This window comes from Rhinoderma darwinii, chromosome 3 (assembly GCF_050947455.1).
Source record: "Rhinoderma darwinii isolate aRhiDar2 chromosome 3, aRhiDar2.hap1, whole genome shotgun sequence".
Lineage (NCBI taxonomy): Eukaryota > Metazoa > Chordata > Amphibia > Anura > Rhinodermatidae > Rhinoderma > Rhinoderma darwinii.
This window is the reverse complement of record NC_134689.1, coordinates 171787719-171806779: the sequence shown is the minus strand read 5'-3', so window position 1 is coordinate 171806779 and position 19061 is coordinate 171787719. Positions and strand designations below refer to the sequence as shown.

At 41.0% G+C, this 19061-nt stretch overlaps 1 protein-coding gene across 1 annotated transcript in view; it reads right to left on the bottom strand.

The window, feature by feature from the left end:
* ADAMTS20 (ADAM metallopeptidase with thrombospondin type 1 motif 20) overlaps positions 1 to 19061 on the bottom strand; it is a 411884-nt gene that overhangs the window by 207512 nt on the left and 185311 nt on the right. Inside the window, exons 10-14 of the mRNA XM_075855030.1 lie at positions 14090 to 14231; positions 9725 to 9829; positions 4637 to 4782; positions 2988 to 3169; positions 2754 to 2890 (exon numbers count right to left, since the gene is read on the bottom strand). Of these exons, the coding sequence (XP_075711145.1) occupies positions 2754 to 2890; positions 2988 to 3169; positions 4637 to 4782; positions 9725 to 9829; positions 14090 to 14231 (712 nt within the window). The remainder of the gene's footprint in view (positions 1 to 2753; positions 2891 to 2987; positions 3170 to 4636; positions 4783 to 9724; positions 9830 to 14089; positions 14232 to 19061) is intronic.

The window sequence follows — 19061 nt, the reverse complement described above, 5'->3', positions numbered from 1 at the left end:
CAGCCTCCTTCTTGCTGAAGACATCCGCAAACTGAGAGAAATGAGGGGGCAATCCTGCCAATGACTGAGGCACAGGAGGCTGGACAGGATGGATCTGCAACAGACAGCGGCAGCGACATTTGGAGCCCCATTGGTGAACCTCTCCGGAATTCCAGTCCAGGTCTGGGGCATGTAATCGGAGCTAAGACAGACCCAGTAAAACAGAATTGACGGCTTTAGGCAAAACAAGAAACAAAATAAGTTCAGTATAAAGTGCTCCAACTTGGAGCTTCAACGGCTTGGTTTCAGATGCAATCGGGTCGGGCAGGGGCAGTTCATTCACTGAGGCAACAGCCAAAGACGTCTCCAGAGGGACTGTGGGTAACTGGAGAAGATCCACTAGGTCTTTTTGGAAAAAGTTTGCTGCGGACCCAGAGTCCAGATAGTGCGTCTTCTCGCCGGACACTATGGTCACGCGGATGGACAGTTTTGAAGATAATTTTTTATTCAGCACTGTTCCACCTAGGGTTGTCTCTACAACTAATCCTAGGCATTGGAGTTTTTTTGGCTTCTGAGGACACAAATGTACAACATGGCCTCCAAAGCCGCAATAAAGACAAAGTCCCGAAGAGCGTCTGCATTGTTTCTTCTGGGCTGCCAATTTGAGCCGGTCCACCTGCATAGGCTACTCTGGTGGAACAACTGGTGAGGACAACAGGGATTGCTGGAAAGTAGGAGCCATTCTGGGGAATCTTCTCTTCCGACGAACTTCTTGGGATCGCTCCCGGATCCTCATGTCAATCAGGGTGACAAGAAGAATGAGATCATCCAGGGTAGGTGGCAGATCACGAGCGGCAAGTTTGTCTTTAATCTCGGAAGACAGTCCCTGCCAGAAGGTAGCCAGTAAGGCCTCGTTGTTCCAGGACAGCTCTGCCGCCAGGGTGTGAAACTGAATGGCGTACTCGCCCACGGAGATGTCTCCCTGGCGAAGGGTCAACAGAGATGCAGCTGCTGACGAGACTCGTCCAGGTCCCTCAAATACTGTGTGAAAAGTCTGTAGGAAACACTGGAAGTCACGGGACTCTGGTTCCTGACGTTCCCAGATAGGATTTGCCCATGCTAGGGCCTTGCCAGTAAGGAGATAGGCGATAAAAGCGATCCTTGCGCCATCGGACGGAAATGCTCTGTCATGCAGACTAAAGTGTATCTGGCACTGGTTCAGAAATCCCCTGCAGGTACTTGTATCTCTGTCGTGTCGAGGAGGTAGTGGCAGCGAAAATCGGGAGTTGGCACCGGTACTGACAGGAGGTGTAGTAGGAGGAACAGCCGACCCAACAGGAACAGTTGCCGTGATGGATGCAACTTGCGCATACAGACGCTGTGCAATGGAGTTCACTGCCAGGAGGAGTTGGCCTTGTCGTGTCTGAAGGTCTCGCATGTCTGCCTGTATGGCTTGAGACGTCGTCATGGTCTTGGGTTGACCTGCGGGGTCCATAGCCAGCCTGAATGTACTGTCACGATCCGTGGGTATGTAGACCCACTGGGCCACACCGCCGTAGCGGAGAAGCAGCTGGCCAAACAACAGTCCTAGTAAAAGAGTACCTTTGATAGTCCAGACAGTAACGGAGGCTCGGCACAGATGAACTTGCAGACACCAGATATGGTGTATGTCAGCAGGCGTGACTGGTGGCACAACACAACTCCAACAGGTTAAGGCACAGGAACAGATATAGCACGGGATACAGGTAGCAGGGCACGGGAACAACGGGAACAGGATAACACTATAGGACCATTTCCTAAGACTAACATGGGTAAACACAACAACGCTCAGGCAATGAGAGAAAGGGAAGAGCCCTTTTTATAGTCCAGGGTGATCATGGGCTAATTACAGATTTTACTCATGTGTATGCACTGTCCCTTTAAGGCCGGATGCGAGAGCGCGCACCCTACAGGAACCAGTGAGGCGATGCGGAAGGGAGTGCCGCCATCCCTCAGGGGGGAGATGCCGCCCGGCACTCAATCGCCCATGGCCGTCGGGGGGCAGGTAAGAAAGACGGTCCGCGGCTGTGGACGTTACAATTACACAAATGTAACTTTACTTCTCTATTTTCTCTAACAATATCAATATATCTACTGGCAAACTCCACAGAATTATATTAATCAACATGATAAGATGTATTTTAATTTGTAATATATATATATATATATATATATATATATATCCAAAAAAGAGAATGTGAAGCAGCACTCAAATAAAGTGAATTTATTCATCCAACATGGAACCACAACGTTTCACCTCCTCATAGAGGAGGTGAAACGTTGTGGTTCCATGTTGGATGAATAAATTCACTTTATTTGAGTGCTGCTTCACATTCTCTTTTTTGGATATATATATATATATATATATATATATTACAAATTAAAATACTCAAATAAAGTGAATTTATTCATCCAACATGGAACCACAACGTTTCACCTCCTCATAGAGGAGGTGAAACGTTGTGGTTCCATGTTGGATGAATAAATTCACTTTATTTGAGTGCTGCTTCACGTTCTCTTTTTTGGATATCTAACACATAAGGAGAGGTCACTCCTTTATTTTTGAAGCTTTGCACCAGCCTAGTCAGGCATTTGTTCACAGTGCTGCTCCAATCCCCTGCTTTTTTATATATATATATATATATATATATATATATATATATATATATATACAATTTAATAAAATTGTATGAAATAGATGAAACAACAGTCTCTATAAAAAAAATATTACATACCCTGCATAATCCTTGAACACAAAGGTCATCAGTTTCAGGACCACAAATTGTGCCATCTATAACTCTGTCCTTCAGCTGGTAATAGGACGATGTCCCAGAAACACGACAAAACAGCTTGCACCGATCTTTCATTAGAACTGTACAAATAAAAATGTAGTCTCTGTTACTGTGAAGCTTCTGCTTCAATTACCTTTCTACACTTAAGAATCAGAAGAAGACACAATTTATTCTTACTGCCACTGTATTTTGGGATCCACCGTACACTGGTTGTAAGACCATTGATGTTGAAATGTTTGCCATCAAATTGAGAACACTGCACATCTCTAAAATCTTTCTTTCCTTTGGGGCAAGAATCAGTGTTACAAGATCGAAACTTCATCCTTCTTCCCACACAATATTTTCCCCCATCTTTGGGCCTACAAAACATTTGCAGTAATAAAAAAAATATAATGTTTACTACAAACTTAACCACAAAATGTTAATGTATATAACGAAAAAGTTAATATTAACGGTAAAGTAAATTCCAGGCTTTATTTAGTATTAAAAATAGGAATTGGGAATTTGATGTACGGCTTTCAAGTAAAACAAATGTTGATATAGCAATACTGCCTCTGCTAATAATAATAATAATAATAATAATAATAATAATAATAATAATAATATAATATAAGTTCCTAAACTATGCAAAATCTTTTGCTTTCATGACCACATTGTTAAAGATTTATAAAGAAAACCCCCTTTGCTAAAGCAGTTCCCCAGGCGATACACTAAGGAAAGCTGCTGGTTGGCATGAAAAATGTAGCATTGTGTGGTGCCCACCGAAACCAATTTGTGATCATGTAATACCCCAGAAAAATTCCTCCAGAGCAAGAGCTGCTTTTTGCAGTGGTCATTTGTTTCTGGCTAATAGAGGATTGCCAAGTGGATGTTCTCATGTCCTAATAGGGCAAATGGAGAAGTATGGAGAAGCAACATTATAAAAGTCCTAATGGGATAACCACTTTAGTAGTTATGCTTTTCAAAATGCTTCACTATTCCAAGTCTTCTTTATTTGGAAATAATAATAGTTGTAACTGAGCTACACGGAGCCTGTACAACATTGAGACCATAGGGCATCCGTGAACTGCCGTACAGGCACTGTTAAGTGCCATATGTACGGAGATATTCTTCCCTAGAAACAATGATTCCAGGGGAGAATACCTCTATACATACAGCATTCGATAGAAAAACCCACAATTTTTTTGTCTGTCAGATTCATATGGAATCCAACAGAAAAACCTCTGTATCAACTCCTAAAAATCAGAGGCACACGGATGTACAGTAGAGGTCTCATGAACATCTATAATAGATCTATCATGGCTCTGTACAAATGCAGCCATAATATGACTATGTGAAAAAGACCTCAGCAGTGTCTTTGTAAGTTTTCCAAACTGATATATTTCAACAACTATGGGCACTTATTTGACTACATCTTGCTAAAGGCATTAATAATTTTTTTCTTAGCTTTAATATCTTGGTCAATTTTTATAATCAGTTGGATAAACTCTCCTTCATATAAAGATTTACATAACTGTCGACATTAATTTGGCACAATCATCACATGATTATTCTATGCTGTTGTAGCCTTTTTTTTTTTACTGTTTCTGCTTCTCGCCTCCCAATAATGAAAAATGATTTAATTAGGCATAACAATGAATTCCAGATAAATAAAACAGATGATAAAATAGTACAGTCCCATTTTCCTCATTATCATCCCTGAGGCAAAAAGTTTAGCTGTTCTTATCATATATCTTTTTTTTTTCCAAATTTATGGATAAGAACAATTATTATATAAACATATAATATATTATTATATACAAATAATACATAGTTTAACAGCTTACTCGGGTTGATTGCAATATCTAGCAGATGTTTTGATTCCGCCACCACAGCTTCTTGAACATGAACTGTAAGGTTCCCAAGGTCCCCATTCACCATCCACAGGACGGCTATTCGATACTTTGTCAACACAAAGGCCACGATGGCAATGCTATTCAAAAGAAATAGAAAATACATGCAGTAATAAAGATTTGTCAAGATTTTGTCAAATGCTGCTTATTAACCCCTTAATTTACAATGGCATTTTACCTCTCATAACAAGCCTCACTTTGGAGGTTTTTGAAATGTATTCATTTGACAAATGTATTTTCCACTTACTAGGATATTCAACAGATTTTAACGTTTTTTTTACTACAGAGATCAGCTCATATCTACCCGTTTGGCCACTACAACCAGGCAATCAACTGTTATCGGAGGCCACTGCAAGTAAAATTTTGCATTATATTCTGCCTATTCAAATGCTCTTAGCAGTGGCTCTCCACTTTGGCTAATATAGAAGGGTACCGAGCAAAGAACCCACCTCAATAAAATCCATATATCCTGTTTGATTAAATTAAGGGATATCTTGGCTTATGTAAAGAAAACTTAAAGTGAATGTATAACCTATATTTTATTTCCTAATTAAAACCTAGATAGTAAAACCTAATCTTTTTTTCTAATCTGTTTTTATTTTCTTATGTCGATTTTTTTTAAATTCTATTTTCTGTACATGATTATGGGGGCAACAATTTTGCCTGGACTGATGTTAAAGAGAATTTTTCACTACCCCCATACATGTGTAGCGGAGTGCACCAGGTTATAGGCGCTGCTGGCCTTTCTGGAGATATCAGTGCCGTCATTAGCCTCTCCTCCCCGGCGACGGCAGTGGCGTCTGTGCTGTGGATCACTGCTGTGTGTGTGTGTGTGTGTGTGTGTGTGCATGCACGCTCTCCTTCTCTTTCCATTTCTCCAGCTCCTGTCAGCCAGTGATGAGAAGACAGTGTGATCTCACGGGAGAGATCACAGAGCAGAAGCCAGTCTGACACTGTCCGCAGCTGTTTGCACAGTGTCAGAGCGCTAACTATCACGCCCCACTGCCCTTTTCATGTCCAGGAACGCCCCACTGACAGTACAGGGGCTAATTTATATATCGGTCGCCAATAATAATGGTACCGATCTCTCCAGAATGGCGGAGGCTAGACAGGTAATTCAAAGTACCTCAGGGTCTGTGATGAAGCACTTATAATATGTCTGGGGTAGTGGAAAGTTCTCTTTAACAGCATTTAGAGATATGGTTTACAGCCGCCACATGGACCATAGGAACCTGTGAACAAGAGGAGAGTCACTGACTTCTATGGGAGAGATTTCTAGGTATGCTCTCTGACCTGTGCAGAGATCAATGTGCAGGAAGAGATAGGAGTGGAGCTGTATCCATCACCAATTGTCAGTGGTGGATCCTGTGATATCTATATATAGGTGTTACCCAGGGGCATAGCTAAAGCATCATCGGCCCCGATGCAAAAGTTCTTCTTGGGCCCCAACAAAAACTCTCATGGCCAACGGCCCGCAGCTTTCAGTGACCCAACGATGCAGCACTAGCAGCCAGGGGCGTCACTAAGGTCTTAAAACATCAGGGGAAATAGCCCCAATACATATGTCTCCCCCAAAAAAACATGTGTATGCGTGTATGTTTATGTGTACGGATGTAGCCATCGATATCACAGAACAAAAGTCATTGAAAAAGTCAAGATAAAGAATCTTGCCACTGTGTATTTAATGCGTTAAAAGTCAAGATAAAGACGGCTACATCTGTATGTATGTATATATATATATATATATATATATATATATATATATATATATATAAAAGACAGCATATCTATAGCACTACAACCCTATAGCTATGGATAGGATTAGATACAGTGGCTCAGCAGACAGTATCACATATGATAGGCTTAGATATAGGGCCCAGCTCGCTGACATTGAGGCTCCAGCGCTGGACCAGGAAAGGAGAGAATAATAATTGTTTTGCTTTTTCATGTGTTACTAATAATTTTTGTGTGTTTGTGTTGTTTTACAGGTTCGGTTGTTGGACTACGTCGGATTCGAGGACTACTTCGATGACGGCGTTTTTTTTATTCTCAATAAAATGATTAATGAGGGTTGTGTTTTTTTTTAATTTCAATAAAATATTATTTCTATGTCCTTGTATTTTTTTAAACTTTATTACTACCTCCTTAGTAATGGCCGCTGGCTGATTGACAGCGTACATTACTATGGCGGGGCTTAATGTTAGCTGGTGAAGAGGCTAACACTAACCCCCCATTATTACCGCTGTACCCACCTCCACCAGGGGTGCCGGGAAGAGCCGGGTACGATCCAACTCTTTCCGGGCACCCCTGGTGGTGGTGGGTACAGGGGTAATAATGGGGGTAAGCCTCTGCATCGGCTAACACTTAGCCGCGCCTCAGTAATGGACCCTGTCAATCAGCCAGCGGCAATTACTAAGGAGGTAGAAATAAAGTTTAAAAAAAATACAGACATAGAAAAAATATTTTATTGAAATAAAAAAAATCCTCGACAACCATTTTATTGATGATAAAAAAAGCCTTATTCGAAGTAGTCCTCGAATCCGACGTAGTCCAACAACCGAAACTGTAAAAAAACACAAACGCAAAAAAAAAAGCATTAGTGATATTATGTGGTTATGGTAAGATGCTTAGATACAGGACCCCAGCAGACAGTAATCTCTTACAGTATAAGATGACTGTCTGCTGGGGCCCTGTACCTAAGCCTACCATGTGGACGCAGACAAGTAAAAAATGCTACAGAGGGAGAAAGCTCAGGTGCATTAAATAGTGATATCCACTTCCACTAGTCTTGAGGGGAGTGGCTGCTCAGTGTTATCACTGCACACAACCAACACAGCGTATCTTGATCACAGCCTATTTGTCACGCCCCTACTATTAGATCAGGCGGGCTGCCCTGCCCACCACACCAAACAATGGCACATTATAAGACCTGGCTGCATCCTGAAAAAAATGTACATAGTAAACATATCCATGAAAAACAGACGGTATTAGTTGTTATTTTGGCCAAAAATACGCAAGCTCGAAACCCAATGCCAAGGGTCACTCACTGTCTTGCGAGTCCTACGCTAGAACTTTTCGTTCCCCACATAAAAGCAATACACAGAAAAAAGGGGGACATAAATATACTCAAAAACACACAAAAAAAGGTCCTTCTTACTAAATGGGTTGGTAGACACCAGTTCCCAACAGGACGCAGACAAGTCAATGACCCAGCAGACAGTCATCTTACAGTATAAGATGACTGTCTGCTGGGGCCCTGTACCTAAGCCTACCGTGTGGTAGGCTTCGATACAGGGCCCATCAGATAGGATCACACATGGGCCATGTATCAAAGTCTACCATGTAGTTGGCTTAGATACAGGGCCCAGCAGACAGGATGACGCGATGTGGGATCCTGTCTCATGGGCCCTGTATCTAAGCCTACCACATAGTAAGCTTAAAGGGGTTGTCCAGTCCCTAAACATTGATGGCCTATCCTCAGGATAGGCCATCGATAGCTGTTGGGTCGGGGCCCAACTCCCGGGACCCCCGCCAATCAGCTGTTTTGAAGGGGGTGCAGCGCTCGTATGAGCGCTGTTTCCCCTTCATTTCCCTTACTTGCTCACACTGTGAGTCGCCGACACGTCCGTGTCCGCGTTTCTAACAATCGCTGGTTCAAATCCTCTAGGGGGGCTAATAAAGTACGTAAAAAAAAGTTAAATATAGTTAATAGTGGAAAAAAAAAACAACAATATATATTGAAGGTTAAAAAAAAAATGTCTAAAATAATCTAAAAAATTTAAATAAAAGAAATAAACAAAAATGGTATTGCTGCGTCTGTAAAAGTCAGAATTAATACAATATACCATTATTTAACTCAAACGGTGAACGGCGTAAAAAACAAAAAATTTAAACCACCAAAATCGCTGTTTTTTGATCACCGTAGATCTAAAAAAAATGTTATAAAAAGTGGTCAAAAAGTTGTATGTACCCAAAATATTGTATCAATAAAAACTACAGTTTGTCCCGCAAAAAATAAGCCCTCACACCGCTCAATCGACGAAAAAATAAAAAAGTTATGGCTCTCAGAACGTGGTGAAACAAAACTATTTTTTTTAACAAATATTTTTTTCTTTGTAAGTGGTAATATATATAAAAATCAATATCAATTTGGTATCACCGTAATTGTATTGAGCCGCAGAATAAAGTTAAGTTGTCGTTTTCACCGAAAGGTGAAAGCCGTAAAAACGAAACCAAAAAAATAACAATGGAGGAATCACAGTTTTTTCCAATTTCAGCCCGCAAACAATATTTTTTTTCAGTTTCCCAGTAAATTGTAAGGTACTTTATTCTATTCTCTACTTAAACAAATTAATTCTTCCATGAAAATATGCTGTGATTTAATTCCATTACATTGTGATTGGAACATGTATATTTGTGAAAAATCTAATTCATCATGTGAAAATAGCAACCTGAGTATAGAGCATACTTTATGGCCTAAATAGGGTCACTTATTTTCTGTATGGAAAAAAAGATCTATGTCTAATACTTCTCACAGTTGACTGTATCCACTCTAGGCAATCCCCTTTGAGCTAAACAGATCAGCAGTACAAATATCTCTCCTGTCCTGATAGTGTGCGACATTGTATCAGTGCAGTCAAAATGTGCCAGCCCATAGTTCAAAGTGTTTATTTTGAAGAGAATTGTCTATACTGGATAAAATTGTAACAAAACTCTCAAGATTCTGTTCTGGTTTTCAGCCTCTGGATGTACAAAAGGTTGTTTTCATTCACTAACAGAACAAAGATATCTTAAAAACAGTAAAGAATTAAAACAAAGTTTTATAGAATGTTGTACAACTTTATACAATCATCAAGCTTTATTTACATTTAAAAAAAAAATCGGAAAACCCCTTCAATTATTAAAAAAAAAGTGGGAGAACCCGGAGATTTCAGTTTTTATATTGCGAGACTCCCACTGCCTGTGCTAATTAACGGGTCACTAAAGAGCTCTGTTATCTAAAAGAAAATGTAAGATTAATACCTTTCCGGGACCACAATCACTTCCATCAGCTAAAGGCATATGTTGAGTTAAACATCCTTTATGCATTCCTTCTGTACTTGTGCACCACAAGCGCTTGCACTGTTTCTGTTTAAAAAACAAATGTAATATTTATTTCATTTCTTTAGATTTACCCTATTTTGCAGTGTATTCATGCTTAGGCCTTATTTACACGAGCAATGCGCAAATCCGACGTGAAAAACGACAGTTTTTCACGTCCGAGGTGCATCCGTGCTCGGCGCTGCAGAACGCGATGTCTCGCATCCCCCATAGATGAGAGTCTATGGAGGGATGCATGATGCGTGAAAAGATAGGACACGTTCTATTTTACCATGGACCCTTCACACGGGCCGTTGAAACAACGGCTGTGTGACCGGGCACATTCAATTACATAAGTCCGTGGGACGACCGCTGTTTCAACGGCCGTCCGATGGACGTTTAACACGCTCGTGTGAATTAGGCCTTAAAGTGTACCTCATCACAAAAAAAATCACAATAATTCCGTAGGCATCTGTATATTTCGAGTAGTGCAGCCAAAAATTATATGTTGAACTTGAATATTTTAGGTATTTTTGGTTCTGCTGGTATTTTTCTGTATGTTTTCTCCCACCATGTTTGTCAACTCTACATAGTGAGGTGCAGAGGGGCATGGGCCCTGGTGCAAAAATTCGGCTTGGGCCACCTTTCTGCCTCTTCGGCTAAGACAAAACCAAAATCTCACCCTGTATACATTTGTTTATACATCATATGAATAATAATAATAATCTTTATTTATATAGCGCCAACATATTCCGCAGCACTTTACAATTTAGATGGAACATGAACAGACAATATCAGACATTACATAGTGACAAAGCTCATTTACAATTCAAACAAGAGGAGTGAGGACCCTGCTCGCAACAGCTTACAATCTATGAGGAAATAAGGGAGACACAAAATGTAAAAAGCGCTTGTTCAGTACAATGGTCCAGCCATCTTTTATACACATGAGGTAGTACACATAAAGAAGCATGAGCCGGTCACCAGCCAGTGTCTGCGTATGACAGACATGAACTGCATTAGGGTGCAAGGAGTGTGGGGGAAACTGCTGAATAAAGGGGTCAGGTTCTCATGACTAATGCAAAAGGGGGGCCAGCGAAAGGAGTCAGATTAGGTAATGTTATAGATCAGGGCACGTTTAAAACTTGGATGTTGGGAATTAATCTGATTGTCTGGGGTAGCACATTCCAGAGGACTGGTGCTGTACGAGAAAAATCTTGGATTATGAAGGATGTTAATCTAAGGTCGTTGGCAGAACGTAGAACACAAGTAGGGTGGTAGACAGCAATGAGTAAGGAGGTGCAGCACTGTGGAGAGCGTTATAGGTGAGAGTAATAAGTTTGAATTTAATTCTGTAGGGAATGGGCAAGTGACTGGCACAGGGTAGAGGCGTTGGTGTAGCGGTTGGTCAAAAAGGTGAGCCTGGCTGCTGCAATAAGGATAGATTGGAGAGGGGAGAGTTTATTGAGGGGAAGACTAATTAGTAATAAGTGACCGTGGTCAAGACGAGAGTGAATTTAGAGCAACAATGAGGGTTTTGGCTGTTTCCATAGTAAGAAAAGGGCAGATTCTGGAGATGGTTTTGAGGTGAAAGTGACAGGAGCGTGTAAGTGATTGAATGTGTGAAGAAAAGGAAAGATCTCAGTCAAAAATAACACCAAGACAGCGGGCGTGCTGCCTAGGAGTTATGGTAATGCCACACACTGAGATGGAGACATCAGGTTTAGGTAGGTTAGTAGATTTTGGGAACTCAAGGAGCTCATTTTTAGAGAGATTCAGTTTCAGATAGAGAGAGGATATGATGTTAGAGACAGCGGACATGGGAAGAGGCATATAATTGGGTGTCATCAGCGTAGAGATGGTACTGGAAGCGAAATCTGCTGATGGTTTGTCCAATAGGGGTTGTGTAGAGAGAAAAGAGGAGCGGACCTAGGACTGATCCCTGAGGAACCCTGATAGCAAAGGGAAGAGAAGAAGTAGAACCAGCAAATGACACACTGAATGAGCGGTCAGATAAGAGGAAAAACAAGTGAGAGCTTAAGTCCAATAGAGTGGAGCAGGTTAGGTAGGAGTTGGTGGTCTACAGTGTCAAAGGCTGCAGTGAGATCCAGAAGTATCAGGAGAAAGTATTTGCCGTTAGATTTAGCCGCCAAGTGATCGTTTGAGACTTTAGTAAGGGCAGTTTCTGTGGTGTGTAGTGTGCGGAAACCAGATTGTAAGGGGTCAAGAATGAAGTAAGCAGAGAGATAGAGGATAAGGCGACAGTAGTCCAGGCGTTCCAGGAGTTTGTAGATGAAGGGGAGGCAGGTTGGCAGTTAACAACGCTGGATGGGTCATGAGTTGTTTTTTTCAGTAATGGGTTTATAACGGCATATTTAAAAAGAGGAGGGAAAGATTCCAGAAGAAAGAGAGAGGTTAAATATTTTAGTCAGATGACTAGTGACAGCCAGGGAGAGGGACTGGACGAGGTGTAAGGGGATAGGGTCACTAGGGCAGGTAGTAGGACGAGAAGAAAAGAGTAGCCTAGAGACGTCTTCTGTTACTGAATAAGAGCTCATAAACACAGATATATTCTGGCTCTTAGTTATACTAAGGGCTTATTTACATCAGAATTATCTTTTCATGCAACCTTTCTATCAAAGGAACAAAAAGCCAAACAGAAACTATCGCTTCCGTTTGCATTACCATTGATTTCATGGTATTTTTTCTCCTTCAGTTGTTTCTGTTTGTTTCCGTTCCGCTAGGTTTCCGTTTTCTTTTTATGGAAACAATAGCGTAGTCGACCACGCTATTGTTTGTGTGTAAAAAACAGAAACCTAGCTAATCCGAGGCACACTGGAACCAACTGAAAGAGATAAAATGCCATAGAAAACTATGGTAATACAAGCGGAAGCGATAGTTTCTGTTTAGCTTTCCGGTCATCTTTTCCTCTGACGGAAAGGTTATCCGGAACAGATGAACGGAAAGACAACGCTGAGGTGAATGGGCCCTAAGCTGTAATATGGCTTCCATAGCACTCTGACTTCATATGGAGGCATACAGAGTTTTTAGGTCAGATATGAATCCGTTAAAAAAAATTGTGGTTGCTTCATTGCCCGTTTTATTACGAAGGTGTTCTCCCCTAAAAGTCTTGCTTTTGGGGGAAAAAAAAAATCTGGAACACAATGCCGTATGTACCAAAGATTAGAAAGCTGTTGTAGCAGCTCTGCCTTTCTGCGATTTTAGTGTGCCCTTTCTTTGCGTTTTGTTTTCTGACACAATTTTTGAAAAACCAAAGCAAAAATGTCACGGTTTTGCCATGATTTTTGCAAAATTCCAGATCCCAGAATTAATCAAAATTAGATACCAAAATTAATTCAGACTCCAGACCAGACCCCCAAAAAATTCAGACACTAGACCTCAAAATAATTCAGACTCCTAAAATAAATCCAGACCCGAGACCAGACTCCAAAATAAATCCAGACCACCAGAATCCAAAATTAATTCAGACTTGAATGGCGTCAGGACACAGTGCAGTAATGTCAGAGGTGAAGAGGACTCGGGAACAAGGAGGGTAAATAAATGGAGAAGTTACTGCATTAACTGGGGCCTGTATTGTCTCATCTAATGGAAACCACACAGGTCCCAGGCACTACAGTAACTCTGCTGTACAGCAACAAAAAATGATAGTGGTACAGAGATTCAGTAAGCTTGTATTTATTAATGCTGACAAACATGCACATGAACGTGTTTTTGCGGCCGCAATTCACCCTCATCAGATTGCTATACAGTGCATTGTGTAAAGACTACACTTCCCAGAAACACTAAGATAGCAAATGCTCTAACTTATCAGATTAGTACAATATAAATAATGCAATGCAATTATAAAGTTACTGAACATTTTATACACATACATATATGGAGTTTAAAGGGGGAAAAACACTTTAATCATCAATTCTAGAGTCTGCAACAAGTGGTTAATATAGACTGATAAATTAAAGTGAAGCTCCAGTTGATACCTAACCTATTAAACTCAAGCAACATTCATACGTAAATTGTCATTGCTCAGATGTTGTCTCTGTTAAGAAAGGCATATTAAAATTACATCATGACAAAGGGCACCAAAAAATTGTGCCATTAGTCTAATAACGGAGTAGAAAGAACAAACCAGACTCATTAGAGGGACTGGTAGACTTTCTTTGGAAAGTTGTATTAGACAAATAACACAATATGTTTCTGTGCTGTTTGTCTTAGTAACCTTTTGGATCCGTACTTATAAGATTGCTGCCCCACAGTAACTGAAAGTAAAAAATAAAATCAAAAACTTACCATATATGGACAAACTTGTGACCCTTTCCCAAACATCAGCTCACATTGCTTGTTAGCATCGTATATTACACCAGGTAATTGATTTGAAAAGTCATACACACGTCCACTGGGCGTATCAAGGAGACATTCCCCATAACCAGTACTATAAAGAAAATTTGAATTAAAATAATAACACATCAGAAATATATGTGGAATTGGAGGGATGTGGAGGTACAGAAGAGACCTCGTGGGCTTCTATTCAGTCTTATTACAGCTCAGTACAAAACACAATGCACAGCAAATCCTTAATAATATATACTGGTTATTTACAGAATGTATATATTACTTTATTGAACCCCATCGTTTGACAGAATGCAGCATAATAAATGAAACATTTATAGACCTATATCCAATATAGAAACTGATGGTGATGATATATGATCTCATCTCTCAAGCCCATAAACCACCACTATCGGGTTCAACAAATGTATTTATGCACAGACTAGCCCCTATAGATACTGGTAGGGCTAGTCTGTGCAAGAATGCATTTGTTATCCTAGCTGTGAGTGACTAAATGTAAATGTTTATTCTCTCTGTGACTGTAAAAAATTAAAAGGAGAAAAATATATAGGGACATTGTTTTGCTTCTAGATCTCTGATAAGCACTGTAGTCACTGTATGATCTGCAGCGAGATGATTGGTGTATTGTTATTTTTTGTGAAACAACATCTCCGAACATATCCTTACCATTGTTCAGGCTATACTACGAGCTGTAATATTATGCCGTACAAACTTATATGGCAGGGGTTAAACTGAATTTGCAAATGATCTATGTACTGAGCTGTATTTGTGCTTGTGCTGTATATATGTACTGAGCTTGGTTCTGCTGCTGTATAAATTTATTTAGCTTGATTCTGGTACTGTATGTATGTACGGAGCTTGGTTCTGGTACTGTATATATATGTACTGAGCTTGGTCCTGGTGTTGTATTTATGTACTGAGCTTGGTTCTTTCATTGTATATATGTACTGGGCTTTGTTCTGGTGCTGTATTTATATCCTGAGCTTTGTTCTGGTGTTGTATATATGTACTGTGCTTGGTTCTGGTGTTGTACATATGTACTGAGCTTGGTTCTGGTGTATTTATGTACTTAGCTTGGTCCTGGCACCGTATCTGCGCATTAGCCGGGAGATTTGTCACGGCTTACAGCGCAAGCAGCACTATCCCCCACCCTTCTCATAGTGCACAGCCTAACTAAATGGGCTGAGCATGCTTAGGATATTGAATGTGTTTTACAGCTGACATGCTGCTCTAATGGCCAGGAACAGCGATTGCACTGTTCCTGGCCGTTTAACTAGTTAAAGCTGTTTTCCCATGAGGGACATTTATGACATATCCACAGCACATGTCATAAATGTCAGATAGATGCGAGTCCCACCTCTGGGACCCACACCTATCTCTAGAACAGGGCCCCCTAATCCCCGTTCTAGCTTTTTGTGCTCAAGCTGACACCCGGCCACTTACTGATTTGATTTCATGGTCAGGAGTTACGGAAACAGCGTAACTCGCTGAGCTATGCTGTTTCCATAACTCCCATAGAACTGAAAAAGTAGTTATGGAAACAGCGTAGCTCGCATGCTGCGCTGCTTCCGTAACTGCCATTCACTCCTATGGGAGTTACGGAAACAGCGTAGCTCAGCAAGTTACGCTGTTTCCATTACTCCCGACCATGTTCCTACCATGTAATCAGAAAGTGGCCGGGAGTCAGCGTGAGCACAAATACTGCGTTTGACCAATAAAAGGACATATTGATTGAAACTTGGGAGACGTGTGCTGCTTTTCAACCATGCTTTTTCTGAGGATATCCTGTGGATATGTCATAAATGTCCCTCATGGGAAAACCCATGCCCTGGTCAATAGCGACCACAGCATTTAAACCGTTAGGAGAGGGACGGCCCCCCTCTGACTGCCCAATGGGCAACCCCGCAATGCGATTGGGGGGTGCCGATGTTTATCACCTAATGAAGGCCCCCAGCTCTGCCTTTTGTCTGCCTCCGGCAGGGCATAGCAGTAGCCTGTAAAAATGACAATATACTGCAATACATTAGCATTGCAGTGTATTATACCAGCGATGTAACGATCGCTGGTTCAAGTGCTCTGGGGGAACTTATAAAATGTGTAAAAAAGTCAGATACATTTTCAGGAGTGTAAAAAAAATAAAAATCATTCCAAAAACCCCTTTTCCCATTTTTTCCCCAAGCTCAATGTAAAAAATTAAAAAAAATTAAAAAAATGGCATCCCTGCGTCTGTAAAAGTCTGAAGTATTACAATATACCATTATTTAACTCGCATGGTGAACGGCGTAAAAAAATAAAATTTAAAACACAAGAATCTTCTTTTTTGGTCACCTCTAAAAAAAAAATGAAATAAAAAGTAATCAAAAAATCGTATGTTCCAAAAATACATATTGCTGTGGATAGGTGATAAATGATGTTTATGGGAAAATACCTTTAACCCCTTCCCAACATTTGTCGTAAGTATACGTCATGGAAAGCCAGTGCTTCCTGCAAAACGTGGTATACTTACGAGAAATGGATGGTACCGTCTCAGAAGCTGAGTCGGTGCCATCATCCCCGGATGACAGCTGTATCGTAAAGCTGACGGCCTGTTGTAATGGCAGGGACCGAAGTTAGCTTCGATGCCTGCCATTAACCCCTTAAATGCAGTGGTCAAAAGCGATCGCTGTATTTAAGGTGTGTGAAGCTCATCGGCACCCCAGAAATGAAATCGCTGGGATGTCGGTGGCTGCAATGGCAACCGGAGGCTTAATAGTGGCTTCCCGGTCTGCCTAGTACGGAAAACTTCCAGTCCCTGCCCGGAGGTGGGGCCTAAAGAGCTTCGGTAGCCATCGGCAAGATGGCGTGGGCTCAGGAGATGAGCCGGCGTCATCAGCGGTGGATGTCAGCTATATGTTACAGCTGACATCCACCTGTAACAGCAGGAACTGGAGCTAGCTCCAATCCCTGATATTAACCCCTTAGATGAAGCGATCGCTGCATCTTTGTGGTTGTCAGCAGATTGGCAGCTCTGCCCTGAAATCACAGTGCTGCCGACTGCTAATATGGCAACAGGAGGCTTAAAGAAGCTCTGTCACCAGATTTTGCAACCCCTATCTGCTATTGCAGCAGATAGGCGCTGCAATGTAGATTACAGTAACGTTTTTATTTTTAAAAAACGAGCATTTTTGGCCAAGTTATGACCATTTTTGTAGTTATGCAAATGAGGCTTGCAAAAGTCCAAGTGGGTGTGTTTAAAAGTAAAAGTCCAAGTGGGCGTGTATTATGTGCGTACATCGGGGCGTTTTTAATACTTTTACTAGCTGGGCGCTCTGACGAGAAGTATCATCCACTTCTCTTCAGAACGCCTAGCTTCTGCCAGATCACGCTGTGACGTCACTCACAGGTCCTGCATCGTGTCAGACGAGCGAGGACACATCGGCACCAGAGGCTTCAGTTGATTCTGCAGCAGCATCGGCGTTAGCAGGTAAGTCGATGTAGCTACTTAGCTGCAAACGCTGATGCTGCTGCAGAATGAACTGTAGCCTCTGGTGCCGATGTGTCCTCGCTCGTCTGACACGATGCAGGACCTGTGAGTGACGTCACAGCGTGATCTGGCAGAAGCTGGGCGTTCTGAAGAGAAGTGGATGATACTTCTCATCAGAACGCCCAGCTAGTAAAAGTATTAAAAACACCCCGATGTACGCACATAATACACGACCACTTGGACTTTTACTTTTAAACACACCCACTTGGACTTTTGCAAGCCTCATTTGCATAACTACAAAAATGGTCATAACTTGGCCAAAAATGCTCGTTTTAAAAAAATAAAAACGTTACTGTAATCTACATTGCAGCGCCTATCTGCTGCAATAGCAGATAGGGGTTGCAAAATCTGGTGACAGAGCCTCTTGAACAATAGCCTCCTGCTCTGCCATTACGGAAGCCGATTAGGCCCCACCCGGAGGCGAGGCCTAATCGGCTTGTAGTCAGTCAATGACTCACAGATCCAATACTTTGCACTACATGGGCAGTGCAATTTATTAGAAAAAAAATCTGACAGTGGGACCTTCAAGTCCCCTAGTGGTACAAATTAAAAGTGTAAAAAGTGAAAAAAAGTTTTAAAAAATATAAGAAAAGTTTCAAGTGATAAAAAAAAACACAATCGCCCTTTCTTCCCTATCAAGTCCTTTATTATTGAAAACTATAAATAAACCATACATACTTGGTATCCTCGTGACCGAATGGGCCTAAACTATAAAAATATTATGTTATTTATTCCACAGGGTGAACGGTGTAAAAAAAAACGTAAAAAACAATGCCAGAATTTCTGTTTCTTGGTCACTTTGCCCTACAAAAATTTAAATAAAAAGTGATCAAAAAGTCGCATGTATCCAAAAATGGTACCTATAAAAACTAACGCTCGTCTCGCAAAAAACAAGCCCTCATACAGCTCCGTCGACAAAAAAATTTAAAAGTTCTGGTTCTCACAACATGGCAACAGAAAAAAATACATTATTTTTACAAAAATTATTTTATTGTGCAAACAGTTGTAAAACATAAAAAAAGTGCTATAAATTTGGTATCGCCGGAATCGTACTGATCCACAGGATAACGTTTACATGTAATTTATAGTGCATGGTGAATGGTGTATGAAAAAAAGAAAGCAGTGCCAGAATTGCTGTTTTTTGGCCACCTTGCCTCCCAAAAAATAGGATAAAAAGTGATCAAAAAGTCGCATGTACCCCAAATTGGTACCAATAATAACTACAGCTCATCTAGCAAAAAACAGCCCTCATACCACTACAACTATGAAAAAATTTAATTAGTTAAGGCTCCAATAAGTCAGGAAACAGAAATATGCGGTTGTGCAGGCCCGAGGGGAACATTTCTTCTGTTTCAATAGGCGATTTTTCAAGGCCCTACAATTAGGGAA